Raw genomic sequence first — 19,277 nt, forward strand, 5'->3', positions numbered from 1 at the left:
TGTATACTGTTTTTCTATTTTCAGATCCTATCTTTGCATTGACATGAAGCAAAAATAACTGGAGATATTTTGAGTCACTTTTCCATGAATGTATTGAGAAACATGGCAAATATGCTGTTTTGTACAGTATATCTATATATATACCCATAGTTTTCTTCTGGATCTGACCATAAACTGCCTGCATCATTGAACAACAGCAGCGTGTTTTTTTTTTTTTAAAAAAAAAAAAAAAAAAGCCAGAAACACCACGAAATCACTCTTTAGAATTTCATTTCCATACAATTAAATTTGAAAGCACTGATAATATCAATTACAGAGAAAGGGTATGTATTTTCTTGTTTCTTCAAATCTATGTAGCAGGCCAGGCATTTTAGAAAACAGAGGCTCTGAAAAAACATCCTACTTTTCTACTCATCAGCATATTTACCTTTTATTTAGTAATCATAACACTGACACAACAAAAACTGGATTGGCAAGCCATAGTAATTTACTGTTTGCAAATAAACTGTATCCAAAACGAAGAAGGAAACATCATTTTAAAAGTCCAGCAAATTAGAATTACTAAGACTGAAATTTTAAGGCACCGACTGATGATTACTGATGACTCCTTAAAAAAACACTGCTGATCTGTAATAAGAAGTATATAGGTTTATGATTTTAACGCTACACTGTTTTCCTGTCATTCTGAGTTATATGGTAATACATCTGAAATCTATCAAGTTGCCTTCTGAAAATCTCCCATCTGGTGACTGAAATCAGAAATCTGGAACTTAGGGTATTGCAAAGATGACAAACATTCTTGTTCCTTAAGCTTCTAGAATTATTAAATTATGCAGTCTGTAACACAGAGGGTGTTAAACGCGTGTATTGTGGAATACAGATCTAGACAGAGTTCTACACTGGTGTCAGGGAAGCCCTTTTTTTCCAAAGCACCACTAAGATATTTTAAAGTAGAACACAATGTCCAAAACCCTCACAACTAGCAGTCATTTACAACGACGTGCACAAGACTTAGTAATGGCTCTTATTTTCCTTTTATTTTAATAAACATTTTTTAGACACTTAATTTGATAACTGGATAATAAATTACATACTTCAAACTCTGGTGAAACAAATTTCAGTGCAAATTTCAAATGCAAACTGAATTAATCTGCAAATCAAACAACTATGTCAGACTTCCTCAGGTCATTCCTGACAGAACCTCCAACACCATCTTTTTCCTTCATTCCACCACCACACCTTATAAAAACTACTGGAGTACTGAAGGGGATTGTGAAATTAGGACACTGCTTTTTGGTGGAACACTGTTCTGCACTAAGAAAAAAAAACAGCTCAGAGTTTATCCATATCATAGAGTTAATTTTCCTAGTACCATACCTAGTAGCTGGTATGGTACTGTGTTTAGGATTTAGGATGTGAATTTAGTTGATACCATGCTGATGTTTTAATTATTGCAGAGCAGTTCTTACACTAAGCCAAGGACATTTCAGCTTCTCACACTATCCTGCCAGCAGGCAGGCTGGGCTTGCAGCAGGAGCTGGGAAGGGACAGAACAGGACAGCTGACCCAAACTGGTCAAAGAGGTATTCCATACCATCTGACATTATGCTGAGCAATTATACGGGGTGGCTAGCTGGGGTGGGTTGGACCATATGCCAGGAACAGGTTGGGCATTGGTCAGCGGGTGGTGAGCAACTGCATTGTGCATCACTTGTTTTGTGCAAACTATTATTACTAGCACTATTAGCATTACTATTTTCCTTTCTTTTCTGTCCTGATAAACTGTCTTTATCTCAACCCACAAGCTTTCACTTTTTTTCCTATTCTCTTCCCCATCCCACTGAGGAGGGGGCAAGGGTGAGCAAACAGCTGTGTGGTGGCTAGCTGGCTGGATTAAACCACATCTCAATATAAATAAGTAGTTTGAACTTTTAAGAGAATACAACAGCAAAAGTACAGAAATCTTACAAAGTCAATAGTGAAAATATCACTTGCAAACTGTGGAACAGTCAGGGAGGTTGGTGACCAAAATCACTGAAAAAGACCTTGCTTTGTTATCAAATGTGAAAATAATACAAAGTATTATATAAGGAAAGGAGCATGAGAAGTAGAGGCTTTGTTATAAAGCTTAACAAAAACACATGAGAAGTCTTTATGCACAATTTAAATTTTCAGTGAAACTTTGCCTTGTTTTCCTACAAAAGGTGTAAACCTGCAACAGCAGAAACTACCGAGTGCATGGCATCAGTGAACCAAAGCCATTGACCTAGTTCAGTTTCACTCCATTGTATTCTGTCATGTTCACCAATATTCTTCACTTTTTCCATCAATACCAAAACCACTTCTGTAATAACAGCTATTTTACTCTTCATTTCACATCTGTGATGGAGTAAAACATGCTGCTTACACTTAAGACTTAATGGCAAAGTTCCTGTTAGCGTTCCATCTCCTCATTTCAAGTCCCCAGTTACACAATATTCCATACGTTTACAGACTCCTACTGTTACCTTGGAAGTCTCTGCATTGGCTCAGTAAATGTTATTGGACAACAACATAATAAAAATAAAACCTAGTGAGCAATTTTCCTTTTTCAAGTTAATGTTCAAAAATGTTACTAGCAATGCAGTTAAGGAAGATTATGTAGATAGTGGTCATCTTGTATTTTATGCATTGAATAGTTTCCCTGGTATGTGATAACTTGCTGCAGTAAGATGAAGTTATTTTATTCAAGAAAAAAAATCAGGCCAGGCAACTTTAAGTTCTTTTTTCAATGTAGATAAGACAATTGCCGTCCACTGGAATTGAAGAGAAGGAATTGCTTCTGTTAACGCAAGTCTGCCATTCATGGTCGATTTACAATGCAAGTTACCTGAGCTAAGATATCTGAACAGAAAGAAAACCTCAAATCTTCAAGATCCACACCAGAAGAGCAATGCTGCTCTGAAACAGAATGCAAATTAAATCTCAGCTTTTCCAGTAATTTCACCATAACACCATGAAAAAGACAGTTGAAACACACAGCTAACAGTGCAGTGGTGGCTAACAATGAACTGAGGCTGCTTCAAGTCAATTTTTCTTCTGCAGCAGGAACTGCAGGAGGAATACAGAGATGAATGTTTGTCACATATATATACCTCCAAATGTGCTTATGAAATAAGATCCTCCGACTGCATCGCTTCAGTTGCCAATGTTTTCCAAATCCTGAAGAGAACATCCTGAAAAAGTATTTTATTCACTCAGCCTCCCAGGGGAGACAACGTAAGAAACACAGCCAGTAGTAGAACTTGCCAACAGTATCAGACAACAACAGAACAGTTTCATGTTAAGTCAACAAGGGGAATGAGAAACAGGTTGGAGTATGGAGGACTACGACTGAAAAGACAATTTTAATAGCATCTCTCTTTAAAATAAGGTTTTATATACACATCATACATATTGAACAATTTTATGTTGCAAGGGTTACAGGTAAGATGATTCTTTTTCACAGCTGTTTATAAAAACACTGAATGTTCTGGTGACTTGAATTTCAGACCTAAAATAAGATAAAGCTCATCCGTATATAGGTGTTTACATATGGTAAACTACAACAGAACACCCAGTGTTTTGTCATTTAAAATTTTCAAAAGAAAAAACTGATTTTTTTCCCCCAACCACAGATATAACAGTCTATTTAAACAAAATATTCAGTTGATGTTTTATTATGCTGTCATTACCTTGCCTTCCATAAACCCACCACTCTTTATTTATTAATATCTTAGCCTGCAAGGTTTATATATCAGATGATACAACAGATTCAGTGGTTGTACAGACCTGTGTATTTTGGGAATCTGAAAGAACTTTCAAAGCACTGAGCACTAAAATACAAACCACACAAATCATTATTTGGTCTGTTATTTTTTCAAACATTGTAAATATACAGCAGTGTAATAAGAAGTTCAGTTTAGGTGGCACATCCAAAAGCAGCAGGTCACTATCATGCTCCTGGGGAAGATGCAGATTTTATCCAGTCGGGATCCAATTGTAACCAAGTAACTGTAAATCCCACAGTTCCATGCTGTATAGAAGAGCTCTAGTTTCTTGCCAAGTTTACTTTCCTATTTGGACCGGAAGTCATCTCCCTAACAATACTTCGATTTTATTTAAATCATTTCTTATCACAGTAATCTTCCAGAAGCAAAGATGATCTTCTAAAAGACAGCAGCTTTCAATTTATAAGTTTATGTTCCTTATACTTTCCAAGACCTCATCGTGGAACCAACTTTCAGTAAACACACTACAGTTTTGCAAAGCCTCAAAAAGACGCTTGTAGTCTTCTGGGTACAAATTACCTGTTTCAACATCTGTTGGAATTTCTAGTGCTTTCAGTAATTGGCCACTATTGTCCAAGCTCCATGAACTGAAACAAACAAACAAACAAATCATAATGGAGCATTTCTCCCTGTGAAGAAACAGTATCTGAAGGTCAATTTCATCCTTTCACAGCTTCCGCAAGTTAACAATTTCTCCCTATGACACAAGTTATTTTCAATCATACTACAAACAGAAAAACTTCTACTAAGAAGCCATGCAAATACCAAATAATGCCCCCAGCACACACACAGAGAATATCAAACCACCTAACCCACCCCATTAGAGGGTTAGCTCCCTCAGTTCGCTCCCCCAGCTGCACAACAATAGACATTCCTGTCCTAGACAATAGACAAACCCCTACTCCAGCTGTCAGCAACCGACATTACTGCATAAAAGGGGGTTGCTCTTCAGTTCCTGGGGAATTAAAGCCAAGGTCACCTTCAGGAGGATGACTGAGTACAGCATGAGGTAGCGTGGTTTAAACCTCCCAGGTATTTTCTTCTATATATAAACAGATCTATAAACTGTCTCCACATTCACATCACTGCTATGAAAACTGGGCCTTTTATAAATGTGCATACGCATTAACTATTTCCCAGACAAGAAAAGGGGATATAAATATACAAAAGATGCACATTAGATGCCTTCAAGGTTAGCTCCACTTCCTGGCTAAAAGATCGAGTGAAGACTAGATAAACCACTGAGCTTTAAGAAAGAAATCCATTAAGGCTCTCTGCACGGGATTCTTTTTGTGTGTGTCCCATCTCCTTACATCCCCCCCACCTCCTCTCTGGAAATTAGCATCCATTAACCCCTATCAATAAATGAGAAATATGTTAATTATTTTCATCAACAACTTGAAGCCAATACTTCAGAGAGTACAAACACTTCACATTTATGGGAACAGAAATCTAGTGATCGTACTGCCAAGTGAGTAGCTCCAATGTCATATCAAAGGGAATAAGTAATTAAAGAGAGCTGCGTAATTGGTAAATAAGTCCGAAGTCTAATTTCTGAATGCAGTAACAGAAAGCCACGTGAGGACATCCCCACTCAACCTTCAATAACCTTCAGCTATTTTCATTAGCACTGCTTTGATGTTTCTTATAATCCAAAACTTCTGCAGCTTTTTAATTTTTATATCTGCAAAGACTCGGTGACTTTATTGTTATGTCTAAACTGAGTAAAAATTTCTTGCAGGTACACAAGCTCACCTCCATTAGGTGTGCAGTAAATGTCTGTAATTCCAAAGTTTACGTACTTGCCTACCTTCCTGCCAAACCTCAACTTTTTATCCTGTATGAATGAAGTACAGGTACCCAAAATATTGTACTTGGGCTGAAAAAATGAAGTCTTCTTTTCTACACATAGGTAACTCAAAAAGATGCTGAATTTCATCTAAAATATATACTGCTCTGAGAAAGTATTTGAGCATTTTCCTTATATGTCTTTAGGAAACGTATAAAAACTTGAAACACTTCCATACTTACTTTAATCTATCAGTAAGTCTAGATTTGCGTTTAGCAAGACACTGCTTCACCATGAAAATGAAGGTAGCTGAATTTGTGGGCTTCAAGCCTTCTGAAAATAGATCTCGCTGGGGAGTCAGTCGTACCAAACATAAATGGTCATTCGGCAGCCACTGCAAGAAAAACAAAATAAGTCATTGAAAATTAGTCATTTTTAAGACACTGCCTGTCTTTTTCTAAGAGAAAGCATTTCAACTGGGCCAGCAGTAACACTTCTTAGAGTTTTAGAAGGTAAAAAGATAATGACATTGGAAGCGGAAGCTATAAAATTTTGTTATGTAACTAAGATAGCTTTACCTTTTTTTTTTTTAAAACAGGAAAGGAAATAGGAAATCAAGCAGATACACTATGACATAATTTTTATTTTTTAAGATTGTGTTTTCTTAGTTGAAATAGACAATACAGGCTTTGAGATCCACACTTTCAACACTTAACTAGCACACAGAATATGCATTGGACATGTGAACAACCACTTTGATCAAAACCAGCAGCATACTGACTATGTTGTTAACCATGGTAACAGTCTTTGTATTCAAGCAGGTAGATGTGACCCTGACATTAATTTTAAATAAGATTTTACCTGTTCACATGTCCTCATGATATTTATTTACTGTATTTTTTTCTCATCATATAGACACTAGTTTATCTCAGTTTCTAAGATTGCAGCAATCCTTCACCCTCTTCACCTTCTACATGCTGCCCATGAGTTTTAATTAGAACATTTAAAAAAATGTACTATTCACAGCCAAAAGATACATGTGTGAACACTGTTATAAAGTTATTTTTAATCTTTAATTAAAGGGGCTTAGCTGCATCTCTGAAAGAAGAAAATGATCTTACCATGCTCTTTGAAACTGCCAGTCCCTTGTTTTTCAAATTAGTTACAAAGGATGACCAGGGCTCCTATGAGAAGAAGCAAACATTACAGAAATGAAGTGCTTTGTTAGAATTTAGAAAAACATTTACCATCAATCCTATCAAATTCAAACCATACTCCATTCTAAACTTTGTTTTAAAACCATGTAAATACATTAGAAATATATATATATATATATAAATAAAATTCAAGTAATATACACACAAAGGCAAGACTGAAAATGCTATTTAGCCATGCTCCTGACAAAGTATCTGAGTAGCACTGCTAAAATTATTTATAATCAAATAGCTTTTGCATATATTACCATGCATAACTGGGACTGCTCATTGGTTTCAAATTGAAAATTTGAACCAAAGCTAAAAACTGGAAAGAAACACCTGACCATAAGACCTGCTGTACTGAGTTTGAATAGAAGTCTCACAAGCCCAACAACTTGACTCCAGAAGCAGCTACAAGCAGATGCAATGCAGGCAGTGCATGACCAGGCCATGCCTATATAATTGTTCCTTGAGCATCATCGTATTCTTCAACCTCATCATATTTAGAAATGTCCTCTCTATACCTCATGTTACAAGCCATTTGGAGGACAACAGATAATGAAACTTACGATTTTAGATCAGCATAGCATTTAAACTATGAAAGAAGCTCCCAGAAAAAATAGGGCACAAACAAACAAAATCTTAAAAGAGTAAAGCAAGTGGAAGCTAATGAACAATTTCAAAAAACTTTTTAAAACTAAACCGTAGCGCATTTGACAAGATGATTCTTGACTAGCGTGAGAAGTAGGGTTGCTTTGCAAGTAGAAGCACCAAAACTGAAAAAGTGTTTCTACTGAAAATTGCTCAGGCAGGTGAAAGCACACAATGCCAAAACACAGAGGACAAAAAGAGCAGACTCTGACAGACTGGAAGAGCAGCCTAAATCTCACACAACACCTAGCAAGACAGAAAAGACTTGTCCATATCCAAGAGTTTTCAGTAGTGCTCCACTAATTTCAACATCAAATTACCTTCCAATTTGATTACAATAGCATAACCAGTACAAACCCTTTTGTATATGCACGTTTATAGCATGAGACCGTGTCATTTGGTACAACAAACTTACCATATGCAGTAGCTGAATTTCACATCCTACTTGGCAAAGCACAGAAAGTGCTTGATAAGCCCTCGATTCCCCAGGCTTTGCTGTTAATACCTAACAAAATGGCAAAGCAGAAACATCATTGTTGAAAAAAACAAGACTGCTTCTTTATCTAAGAAAATCCTTATAAACTTAACTATGAATTTCTTACCACCTGTTAAGTCTGAAATTCCAAGACTAAGTTACATTACACCCCCAGTTTCTGTGATTTTAGTATGCTTGTTAGAAAATGCAATTAGAAGACATTATGGCAATCTAAGTATTGTTTTGCAGCGATCATTTGGATAACTGAACTGAGTAGGAATTTTTGGCTTACACTTTCAGGCCCCTTTTAAGGCAGAGAGGAGTTTCACATGGAAGAGAAAGAGTGATCACATTTTGTTTTAAAACTGTAACGTGGGCAGAGTTCATAGCCTGAGTTCTTCCCCACTAATAAGAGAATATTCCCAGTACAACACACAGAGTAAGCCAACCATCTCCCTGACCATTAAGCACCTTCCAGTCATCCTCCTGATGTTACAATATTACACATTAGTGCAAGAAAACAAAAAAAAAAAAAAAGAAAGAAACTCACCCCCCCACAGTTATGTGCAAACAGGGCAAAGAAGTCACAAAATGAAGATTTAACTTATCATAGATTTAGGAATCAACAGTGCCCACTAAAAAAGAGTCCCAATTACTTTTACTTCGGTACACAATACTCATTTAAGAGGATTCACAATAAACACAGAAAAGTTAATTAAAAATTACACTGACTGCACTAAAATGACTATGATGCCCTCTCTTTGTTCAAATGTCTAGCCAGTAAAAATGTAACAAGCAGACATTCCAGTGGTATCCAGCCTATCATTTTGCAAGAGAACATACTTAGACTTTAATTTTTTCCAGTAGGGTGACAGAACACAGCTTGTGTTGGCGCACCTGGAAGTCTTTCCTTACCTCGAGTAACTCAAGGTTAGTGCAAAAAAAAAAAAAAAAAGAGGAAGGTAGCCTTGAACTAAAAGTACAATTCTAAAAGTTTGAGACAGCACAAATCAGGAGCATGTAATCCAGAAAGCTACTCTGCCCCTCAGCATACAGAACTATGATAAAAAGGTGTGTACTTTACTCATATTTTGTCTCAATTTTTTTCCAGAACTGCACGCAAAGCTTGCTCAAGTGGACAAGTGCATAAAACCGAGCATGCTATTTAGCAACTGAATATTCTTCAAGAGAACTTGTCAATTCCCTCTTCACTGTCCCGCAATTAGGAACCAATTTTGTTGCAAAAGCATGTTACAGAATTTAAGCACCTCAGAAGTTATAAGATTTTAAAATTCTGTCAAAAAAAAAATCACTAGCAAAAAGACTAACTCCACAATATAACTGTTTGGGTGTACTGTGAAGCACTACTTATTCTCTACTACCTTCAAAATCTCTTGCACATACCTTGTACTCTTTTTCACTTATAAAGATGTTGAGCTCTACTCTTCCATATCTGAATATGGAACTGCATTCATACAGGATAAAAAGTAGCCTCCAAAGTGTGTTCCTTTCCTTTTTTTGTGGCAAGATTCCAAAAACTTTCACAGGTACATCTGTTTCAATAGTGTGCAAAAGTAACTTTAAAATTTTGCAATATGTATTGGAAAATCTCATTAATGCTAACATCTAGTTTACAAACAAATAATAAAAAAAAAAAGTCAGCTCATTTTATTCAAGAATGAATAAAATTCAAGCTTTATTCAAAGCTAAGCCTTGTTTGCATTAGACTAATCCTTTATTACAATAAGCAAACAGCTGAGATTTCATATTGCCATTTTTTGGAGCTATTACCAAAGATTTTTCCAAACCGCCCATGCAGCCTTCAAATGTGTTTGTAACGTGTGCAATCTCATACGCGTACCTGCTCTCCAAGGAACTGCTGCTACACCCATGGCTTCAAAAAGCTTGTCAGAACACACAGCAGGCGGTTTCACTGTTCCAGTGACCAAAGGATCCAGTCTGAAGAAGTCACCATAAATCACCTTTAATTGTCCATCCAGGCTGTTCTCTAAGGACTGAACCAAATTAAGTTTCAGTTGAAGAATGCAGTAAACTGCCTTACAAAACACTCAACCAAGACATGAAGTTGTTCAAGCACTAGAAAAAGTCAGATTTCAGAGTTGGGTCTTATAACTGACAGGAAAAATAACTTCCTTTATTATGCAAGGCATTTCTGTGCTGCTTGGCTGGAGCTTTAAACCCCTCCCCATACTAGTAGTATGTTTTGCAGTGTTTTGAAAAAAATAAAAAAATACATATTAAACTGAGCAAACCACTACATTTAGTAATTTCCAACTGAAATTCTTCATATACACAGCGAATGAGAAACTTAGGCACAAAACATGCCTTTTATGCACATTTTGAAAGAGTTTAGAGTCTTAAGCTCCTAATCTCTGCTTTACTGTAACACCTTCCTTCCGTGCAGATTCTAAGGCTCTGTCTGACAACCTCTGAAAGCACACAACGTTAAGGTGAACACAAGAATTAACACCTGTCGGTCTTCATATTGCCAGCCAGCCACAAGACAATAGATTAACTAATACCATGAGACAATAAGAATAACCAAGAGAATCTTTACAGGTTTTTGGAAGCTACACGTGGACTTCCTGCCTAAACATACACAATTACAATGACTCTGCTTAATACTAGCCTCAAAAATTTTTATATGAAACTATGAACTTGAATTTGCACGTACTCAAGATGTCAAATTAATTGGTAATAAAATAGTCAGACTGTTGCTGACTGTTCAGCGTAAAACCAAACAATGCTTACTATTATTAAGCATTATTTCAGATGTTGTAAGTAACAATGACTGGCTAATTCCTTTTTGATCCCACAGTTAATTATGTATTTCATAATTAATGTCTCATTTCCCTCATAATTAAATTTTAGAAACATGCTACCAAACCAAAAGCGTACCTGTAAGTTTGGAAGGAAAGCTGAGTGACTTTCTAGAGCTACCACTCTAACACCTGCATTGAGTAGAGTCCGCGTCAAGATTCCAGGCCCTGTAAAGGGGGGGGGGGGGGGGGAATACATATTTTTAAAACCACTTTCCCCTGAGTGATTTTTCCAGCGCAACAGTTGGGGTATAGCACTTCCATTCAGGAGGTAACTCATGTCACTTATTTCAAAACAACGGTTTGAAAACAAATTTACACAGTGTCCCTTAGATTACTGAGTGAATTGCACTAAGCACAGTGTTACAGTTTGATGCAGAGGACCATTAGATATATCTCAAATACCTTCCCTGCTTCTTCTTCTACCAAATGAAACAGACTTTGGAACCTTACCCACATTACCCCTGCGGGTAGAACACCCTCCATGGAGAGTGGCATACAAGCATTAAGCAATTACGAGCGGCAGCTGTCTAAAGGGCCCGCAATCCCTCGGCCTGCCGTTAGTGGCAGCGACCAAGTTCGCCTCCAAACCCCAGCGCCCCTCACCGCCGGCGGCCCCGCCGACCCCGCAAGGTCACGGCGCGGCGGGGCGGGGCGGGCCGGGAGCCTTCTTACCGGGGCCGCACTCCAGCACGACGGGCTGGGGGCCGCGCGCAGCCCAGAGGCAGCGCTGCACGGTGCGGGCCAGCCGCGGGCAGGCGATGAAGCGGCGGAGCGGCCCGCCCGCCCGCCGGGCCTCCTGCACCAGCCGCTCCGCCTCCGCCGCCTCCGGCACCCGCAGCCCGGGGCTCGGCCACCGCCCCGCGACCCCCCGGCCCAGCGGCGGCCGCGGGCAGCCCAGCAGCGGCCGCAGCCCCGCCGCCAGGAGCCGGCCGCAGCCCGGCGGGGCCCGCGCCGGCCGCATGGCGCCGCGCCGCTGCCCAGCGCCGGCCGCGCCGTCTCCTTAGCAACGGCCGGCGTCACTTCCGCCTCGGCACGGCGCCTCTCTAGCGCTCTTCCGCCCTGGCGGCGGCGGGGCTGGAGGTCCCTCTCTATGGTGCCAGCCCCGCAGCGGCGCCCGGCGCACCGAGCCCCCCCCCCCCCGCGTCCACCCCGGTACCCGCCGCGTCCCCGCGCCGTGCCCGCGCCATGCCCGCACCTCCCCGCGCCTCCCCGCTGCCCTCGGCGGGTGCCTGAGCCGCGACGGAGCCCAGGTGAGTGCCGGGGCTCGCTCCCGGCGGCAGGAGCAGGAGCAGGAGGCGTCCTCCTGCTGCTCCCCGCCGGCACCGGGCGCTGCCCCTGCCCCCGGTACCGCCGCGGCGCCCCCATAGCGGGGCTGGCAGGGAGCCGGGCTCCCCCTCGCTGCCCCGTGCCGTAGGGGAGGTGGGCAGGGTGCTGGGGTAGAGCTCGGTCCGTTTTTAAGCCGGACTTCGCGTTTTTAATAGCTTTTTTTTTTTTTTTTTCCCTTCTCTCGCTAATTAGGCTGTTAATTCGGTAATTTGTAGGTCTTTCGGCACATCAAAAGGAGCTCGGTTTTCCTAGGTGAGGTGTTGGGTAATGCCCTAATTCAGCATCCCGTACTGAAGTCCGTGCTGTGGCCACAGACATCTTAGGCACAGTCGCTATATCACCGCCTTGTATTCCATAAACTGTAAGGATAAGCAAAGAATTTCGGAAAATGTTGTTCTAAGAGGAGGTCTTGTTGCACCCTACAGCTGCCTGAAAGGAGCTTGCAGTGAGGAGGGGGTCGGTCCCTTTTATCTCAAGTGATGAGACACAAGGAAAGGGTCTCAAGTTGTGCCAGGGGAAGTTTAGGTTGGGTATCAGGAAGAATGTCTTCACCAAAAAGGTGGCCAAGCATCAGAACAAGCTGCCCAGGGAGGTGGTGGAGTGGCCATCCCTGGAGGTATTTAAGAGAGGAGTGGATGTGGTGCTTAGGGACATGGCTTGGTGACAGAACTTGGTAGTGTTGGGTGAGGTCTGGGCTTGATGATCCTGAAGGTCTTCCCCAGCCTGGATGATTCTGTGATTCTCAAGCTTTCAGGATTTTAGGGTCATCACTGCATGGGCTGTTCAGAGTACCTGAGATTATTCTCAAGAACGCTTGCTAAGTAAGACCCAGAGCTGTGCCCTGACACTCGTCATACACTAGAAATGGTGTGTTTTTTATTTGCATTTTCATATTATATTTTTTAACTTCAGCATAGGACTTGCCTACATTGAACTTTAGATCTATATAGATCTATCTATTTATAGGATACATTTATGACTCTCTAATTTATTTATTTTTCTTTCCCCCTAATGAAGGAGCCTACCCTATATTCATATACCGAATTTTGCACGCGTAAGGGACTACCTGACTACCTCTTTCTGACCTGGTTGTTATCCATGTTGAAACCTTAGGAAAATGGTAAGATTTGTATGGTTTTCATTTAGAAATTACAATGCAGAAAAATGTTTAATCCAGTAGTGTATATCCCAGGGATGTTTGAACAGTCAACTTGGGGCTATTTATAAGCTAACAGCTGATCACATGGCATATATTTTCTAATCCGGCTATTATCACAAACAAATATTTGAACTTACAGTCTTACCTTGTATAGGCATGTCTTTGCAATTTAAGTTCCTTGTTGGGTGCTCTGAAGTTGTTGTTTCCTTCTAATTACTGTTTTTTGAAACAGAGAAGAAATCAGAAGGATTCTAGCCTGTGCTTAAACCGAAAGAGCTCATTGCTTGTATGGGTTAAGAAGATCAATAAAGGGATGCTTTTCTTCTCAACATTTCTAAATATCTTTTGCATTTACTTTTCATTTTGTTCCGTGTAAAGCTTATTTTTTAAATTAATTTTGAAGAGTTAGTCTTGTAGTATTATCCACTTAATAACAGGAAATTTTAACAAGCATTTCTGAAGGGGAAAATTGTCATAGTATATACATCTTGATCTCCATTTTTGAAACTGTACGCCCATACTTCATTTTCTGTACAAATTCAATAGAATTTCTGTCTTGCACATAAACGAAAGGTACGTGAATAGAAATTTTCAAGATCTTAATTTTTCTTGTCTTGGTGGTGATACTTGTCATTAGATGCTCCTCTTTGGCTCAGAATACAGATCACGTTTGCTAGTATTGTTTTAGAAACTCTTTATCTTTGTGTTTTATTCACCATATCGTATTTGCATTTCCAATTGCATCATTGGAAAATTTGATCTTAAAATCTACTGTCAATGTTGATTGTTCCTTACTTAAATTATGCATATATTGAAAAGCTCACCTGTTACCAAACAGTGCCTCTGGTGCTAATTTTAAAGAAAGGCCTGCAATAGAACTGATGTTCAGAAAATAAGGTGGAAGAATCCCTTAAATACGTTATCTTCAATAGTATGAAAAGGAAGTAACTTGCTGTATGGTTGAATTGACAGAAGCCATTCTGTGCCTTGCTGAGATGCAGAATGTCACAGAGTCACTGTTTGCACTTGAGTTTTATTCAGTGTATTTCATTAACCTTGTTGTAATACTATGGATGGTGACCAAGAAGAAGAGCGATAAGAGATTTCCTCAAAAGCTCTGTAAGTGTTTACACTCAGAAGGTGGCAAAATATGATCAAAAGTTTGGAAGTATTCCTGTAGGAAGATTTTTTTTTTTTTTTAAATCATTGAGTAGCCTCATTGTTTTGTCCTATTCCCCTGTTACACTGTCCCTCTGTTGCAAGCCCACATAAGCACACAATAGAAGTCCCAAGGGCTAAAGTAGCTTTTAATCCTGTGCCACAATCTGATTTGAGATGCAGAGTAGTTACAACCCTGTGGTTGTATCAGAAATCTTCCTGCTAAATGAAAATCATTCTTTATAATGAGGTCAGTAAATTGCATTTAGACCCATTGTGCTCTATAAACCTTGACTTATTTCTATTTTATGTGTAATCTGTTGATGGTGAAAAACGGCTAGGCTCTTGGATTTGGGGGATTTGTTGTTTTGTTTTGGTGGTTTTTTTTGGTGTTTGGCTAAACTATTAGTAGTAAGGAAAGCAGTAGTCCAAGGTTCCTTGGAAGCCTGCCTGCTCCATATGACAGTGTAGCTTCCAGCCTAGTATTAGCAACACTTAAAACCTTATTAATCAGAAATTATTGTCTTTTAAAAATGCCCTAGATCAAATGTGCAGATCACTGGCGAGCACCAGTTAAGTGAAGCTATTAAGTGCTGTGTTCTTTGAGGTCATTTCTGAGCACTAGGTGTATGCTCATGTATGTGACCATAAGCTTATTTGAAAAAACTTTGTTAAGCCACTCTTCCTTTGCATTCTTTTCTGCTGTAATAACATTCTATTTAATACTAAACTGTTTTCATACCAGGTGCAGTTTGACTTTCCAGCCTGTCAAACAGCGCAGCAAAGTTCACAGCTAACAACAGAGCCATTCAGCACAAAAATAAACGTTTAAAATGAGCTGATGGCTTGAATTCTGGCCCTGCAGATGTTAATAGCAGTGTCCCCATCTTATTTTGCCTTATAATGAACACTAAGCAGCAATATTTTTTAACATTTTCAGAGGAGAAGCAAGGGTTCTGTGGTGTGAAGACTGTTGCATAAGCTGTGTATTGTAAAGCGTTTTGGCAGGGGTACAACCTTCTCACTCTGTGCTATATCTGTCTGTGTATACAGCGAAACTCAGTCCCTAGGGCTATCAATCTGGCATCTTTCAGCAGCAGTAAAAGTACTGCAAATATTTTTTTGTGCGCATGCAAAAAAGTGCTATTAAAACCTTTGTAGACAGCAGTAAAACATTCCAATAAGCGTGTCTTCTGTTTACTTCTCTCAGAATTCCTCTTCATTGAATTTTGATACATACACATCAGCACATTCTGCACACTCTCAGATTCACTCACCCCTGTTTGTGTGTGTATGTGTATGTTTTCATAAGTCTATTTTGAATACTCCGGCAATGCAGTCTTGCTCAAGGGTTTTTCATGTTAACATCTTTTTCATTCTTTTTCTAAACTTATTTATCTTCTTACTGTTTAACTGTGATGTCTTTGAAAATACATTGCTGACTTACAAGGGGAGTGTAGAGGATGAATGGTGTTATTGTCAAGTATTTCTGTATACAAACTTTGGTGGGTTACACATTTGATTTTGTTAGGAATAGAGTTGCCTAGGAACATGAAGTTTTTTTCTGTGGTTGTTCCAATAAGCTGTGCCCTCTCTCCTAACTGGATGGCTAATGTGTAACCTTGCAATCTGAGTTTTAACACTGCTTTTCTCTGTCTGTGGATTAGGTTTTATGGTTTGTTTGTGTGTGTGTGTGGTTTTTTTTGTTTTTTTTTTTTTTAAATATTATACTACTGGGCAAATAGAGATTAATTCAAAATAACTTTGGGATTATAAATAAGTAAATGAATAATCTGGATATTTATCTTTGCAATATCAGCATCTGTTAGGAAGATTTTTAAGCTCACTTGAGGAATAAGTCATTGAAACAATGTTGAAATTGGTAATGGAGGTTTTGGGGTTCTGTCCTACTGACTGAAACACAGAATTTTAGAATCATATGCTCCCAGTCTTAAAATGAGAGCATGGTGGTCTATCATTTTAGACCAACATTAATAAGTAAGGGCATCACAGTTCTGGTGTTTGTTTGTTAATTGTGTTTCAGTCACTTACATCAAAATAAACGTATTGGAGGACACCTGTCCTGCAATTTACAAGTTTGTAAGTTGTTCAGTAATATTTTGCCATCTCTTTTCATTTGTGTATTTATAAAAGAAAGTGACATTCACATTGCAAAGCTTACACATTTGATCCCAGCAAGATTTTATTACTGCTGGCATATAAAATTACCCTTACTCCATTGTTGTGGCAGTTGCTAAGTTTCATATCTGGATTTCTGTTTTCTCAAGAGTGACTATTAAAAATCTTTTAGTGCTGAAACGTGACATCATTAGTACAAGGATGAAATAGCAATCACACAATGCCTCTGTCAATTGTAACTCTCTTCCTGTCATGGTACCATATAAACTATCTGGGTTTGGTTTTTAAATGAAATGAGTTTTTGTCTTCTTACAGTACTGACGCTATGTTTTATTAATATTTGTGTCATTTGTGACTTTCTAATGGAAATACATGTGTGTGTTTTGTTTTTAATGGAAACTGCTACTTAAAACAGTCTTGATAACTAGTATTTTCTGAAAAAGTGATTTAAAACAAATTTCTGACTGTTGACATATTGATATATTACAAACTTGCATCCAAATTCTAATAGAAAAGTTGAAAGCTGTGTGTTTCAGAAAACCTCTCCAAGATCTATTAATCAAAAGCATGTGCAAATTATTAGAGATGGCTCATATAGCCAGCAACTATTTACACAATTAGAGCTGAATTGAGTTAACTTAATAACTTCCCCTTGGAAAGGGGAGGACCCAAGCAGCCATCAAGGCTAAATTCATCACTGAGCTAGGTGGTTGCAGCTTCATTAATTTCAATCAAGTTACACCAGCAAGTGATTTTGGGGGGCTATGATTTGTTTAACATATGCTTCAAGTTAATACGTGGTCAAGTTCTCATGTGTGCATTTAAGGGCAAGAAATCTGAGTGTTAAATGTGTGTTTTGTATCTCTTTACCATACTTATGCCCTTTACTAAAATACCTACTTTACAATCTTTTAAATGTATTAATCTTTGTTATACCCCTGCAAAATAAATCAGTAATTTCCAGTTCAGAAATGCATTAAAGAGAATGTAGGAGTGTGACCAGCTCATGTGGGAGGTTCAGAGCAAAGAAAGGGTTCAATCTCACTCGCTCCTATCTGATGCTGAACTATGCGGCAGCTGAACCATCCTTCCTCTCTCAAATAGAAAACAGACTGATGCAACAGTTTGTTAGAGCTGCTGGGTGTTCTTAGCTTCTAATGACGAGAGTTATTGAAGATCTTACAATTAGCTCTGATCTTAATTAGCCTTCAGTTGGGCCTGCAGGTTTGATAACAAAGAAGCCACAAGCATGTAACACTCGCAGACAAGACTTGTTTCACAGATTTTATGGACAAGTTTTCCATTCTGTTTGTGGTTGTTTCTGGCCTTGATGTGATTTAGGACCTAATTAAATATTTTAACCATGCCAATTATCTTGATGTTGATCAGGGCTATAAAACTTGCTTATTCCTCAGGTGAAAATTATGGAATTTAACTTCAGCATGAAATTCAACTCACAGAAGGTCTTGAACGCTTTGCTTCCTGAGATGGGCAATTTTTAGGTAATAACCCAGTTCTTCTTGCAGCTCTATTTTGAAGGACTGTATTCTGTATTCTGTCATTTCTGCCTTTTTGTGTATGTTTAAAGTTGTTACCTGAGAAAGTGGGACAGTTAGATCTCCATGTGATTATTATTATTTTTTTTTTTTTTTGGCTACCTTTTCTGAGGTGTTACGGTGTAGCAGCTTTCTCAGGTCCTGGTAAAGCAAAGATTTAGGTAAGAGCAAGTTGAGTTGGTCAGTTCTCAGAAAGTTAGATTGTGGTTTTGTTTTATTTTCACCAAAAAAAAAAAAAAAAAAAAAAAAAAAAAAGTACCCATCCACCCATCCTAGGAAGATCTTAGGATAACTCTTAGTTGGCCTTTTGCTAGGTAACCAAAACTTCTTGTTCAGAACTGTTTGATAGAAAACGCTGGTTGGTGCTTGTTATGCAGGTATGTGTGAGGCTCTCTGTGTTTGTGTTTGCTTCTTTTTCAGCTAGTACTGTATTTATAACGAGTTTTTCTCATAGACGAGAAAGATGCACGAACTTGCCTAGTGGGAAGTTTAATTTTTTTAAGCTTGGTAATCAAATCTGTGCACATATTCGGAAGTGTAACAGCAATCTGGGAGTTGTTCAACTAGAAGGAGAATACAAAAATGAAAAAAGGCAAATTACTTCTGCTCATAAGGCTTCAAAGGAGATCAATTTATCCTAAGGCAGGAGCAGTTACATATAGGTTACTTCTGACCAGTGTTTTACCAGGTGCTGCAGTGATGAGGGTTCTCCATCCTCCTACCACAGTCTGTTCATCACCTTACGTCCCCTACCTGAGATATGTTTGGGTATTTTGCTGCAGAGAAGCTAAAAAAATTAACCCATCAAATGATGAGGTCCCATTTTGTTCTCATACCATTCAACGTACACAAGCGTGAAGTTTGTCCTAGCTTGGAACCTGAAACTTTTCAGAGACCTACAAGGCTGATCACTGCATTTTGAGTGCTGAACGAGAGCTTGTTTGTATGAAATTTTCATCTAAACTGTCGTATGTTCTAATAACAGATATTATTTGTTCCCAGACAAACCTCTTGTGTTTGGCTGGTGTCGGAACCATGTTTTTATAGTAATGGTAAATGTGGAAGAGTAGATTATGCCTGGCAGCGTATGTTTATCATTGTTTACGAAAGCTGTGAATAAGCAGAATGATTGGGGAGCTTCGCAGTTGAAAATAGCATGTGGAACTTCCTCTCAAA

At 38.9% G+C, this 19,277-nt stretch overlaps 2 protein-coding genes across 3 annotated transcripts in view; one reads left to right on the forward strand and one right to left on the reverse strand.

The window, feature by feature from the left end:
• Positions 1-1,022: 1,022 nt before the first annotated feature.
• On the reverse strand, positions 1,023-11,724 carry TFB2M (transcription factor B2, mitochondrial; the record flags this gene model as incomplete). The annotated part of the gene is made up of 8 exons (XM_084284596.1): positions 1,023-4,396; positions 5,841-5,992; positions 6,720-6,782; positions 7,861-7,950; positions 9,325-9,473; positions 9,782-9,935; positions 10,840-10,928; positions 11,436-11,724. The coding sequence occupies 8 exons, from the start codon at positions 11,722-11,724 to the stop codon at positions 4,210-4,212; spliced, it is 1,173 nt and encodes a 390-aa protein (XP_084140722.1). The 3' UTR covers positions 1,023-4,209.
• Positions 11,725-11,894: 170 nt separating this feature from the next.
• The window catches only part of CNST (consortin, connexin sorting protein), a 54,253-nt gene continuing 46,870 nt past the window's right edge, over positions 11,895-19,277 (forward strand). The window contains exons 1-2 of one of the 2 annotated variants that reach the window (XM_084284257.1): positions 11,895-12,013; positions 13,107-13,209. The gene's annotated coding sequence lies outside the window, so the exon portion shown is untranslated. Of the gene's footprint in view, positions 12,014-13,106; positions 13,210-17,966; positions 18,048-19,277 lie in introns of those variants that run through there. The other variant, XM_084284258.1, reaches the window with a different exon arrangement.

This window comes from Netta rufina (genome assembly GCF_964035555.1).
Source record: "Netta rufina genome assembly, chromosome: 3".
Classification (NCBI taxonomy): Eukaryota; Metazoa; Chordata; class Aves; order Anseriformes; family Anatidae; genus Netta; species Netta rufina.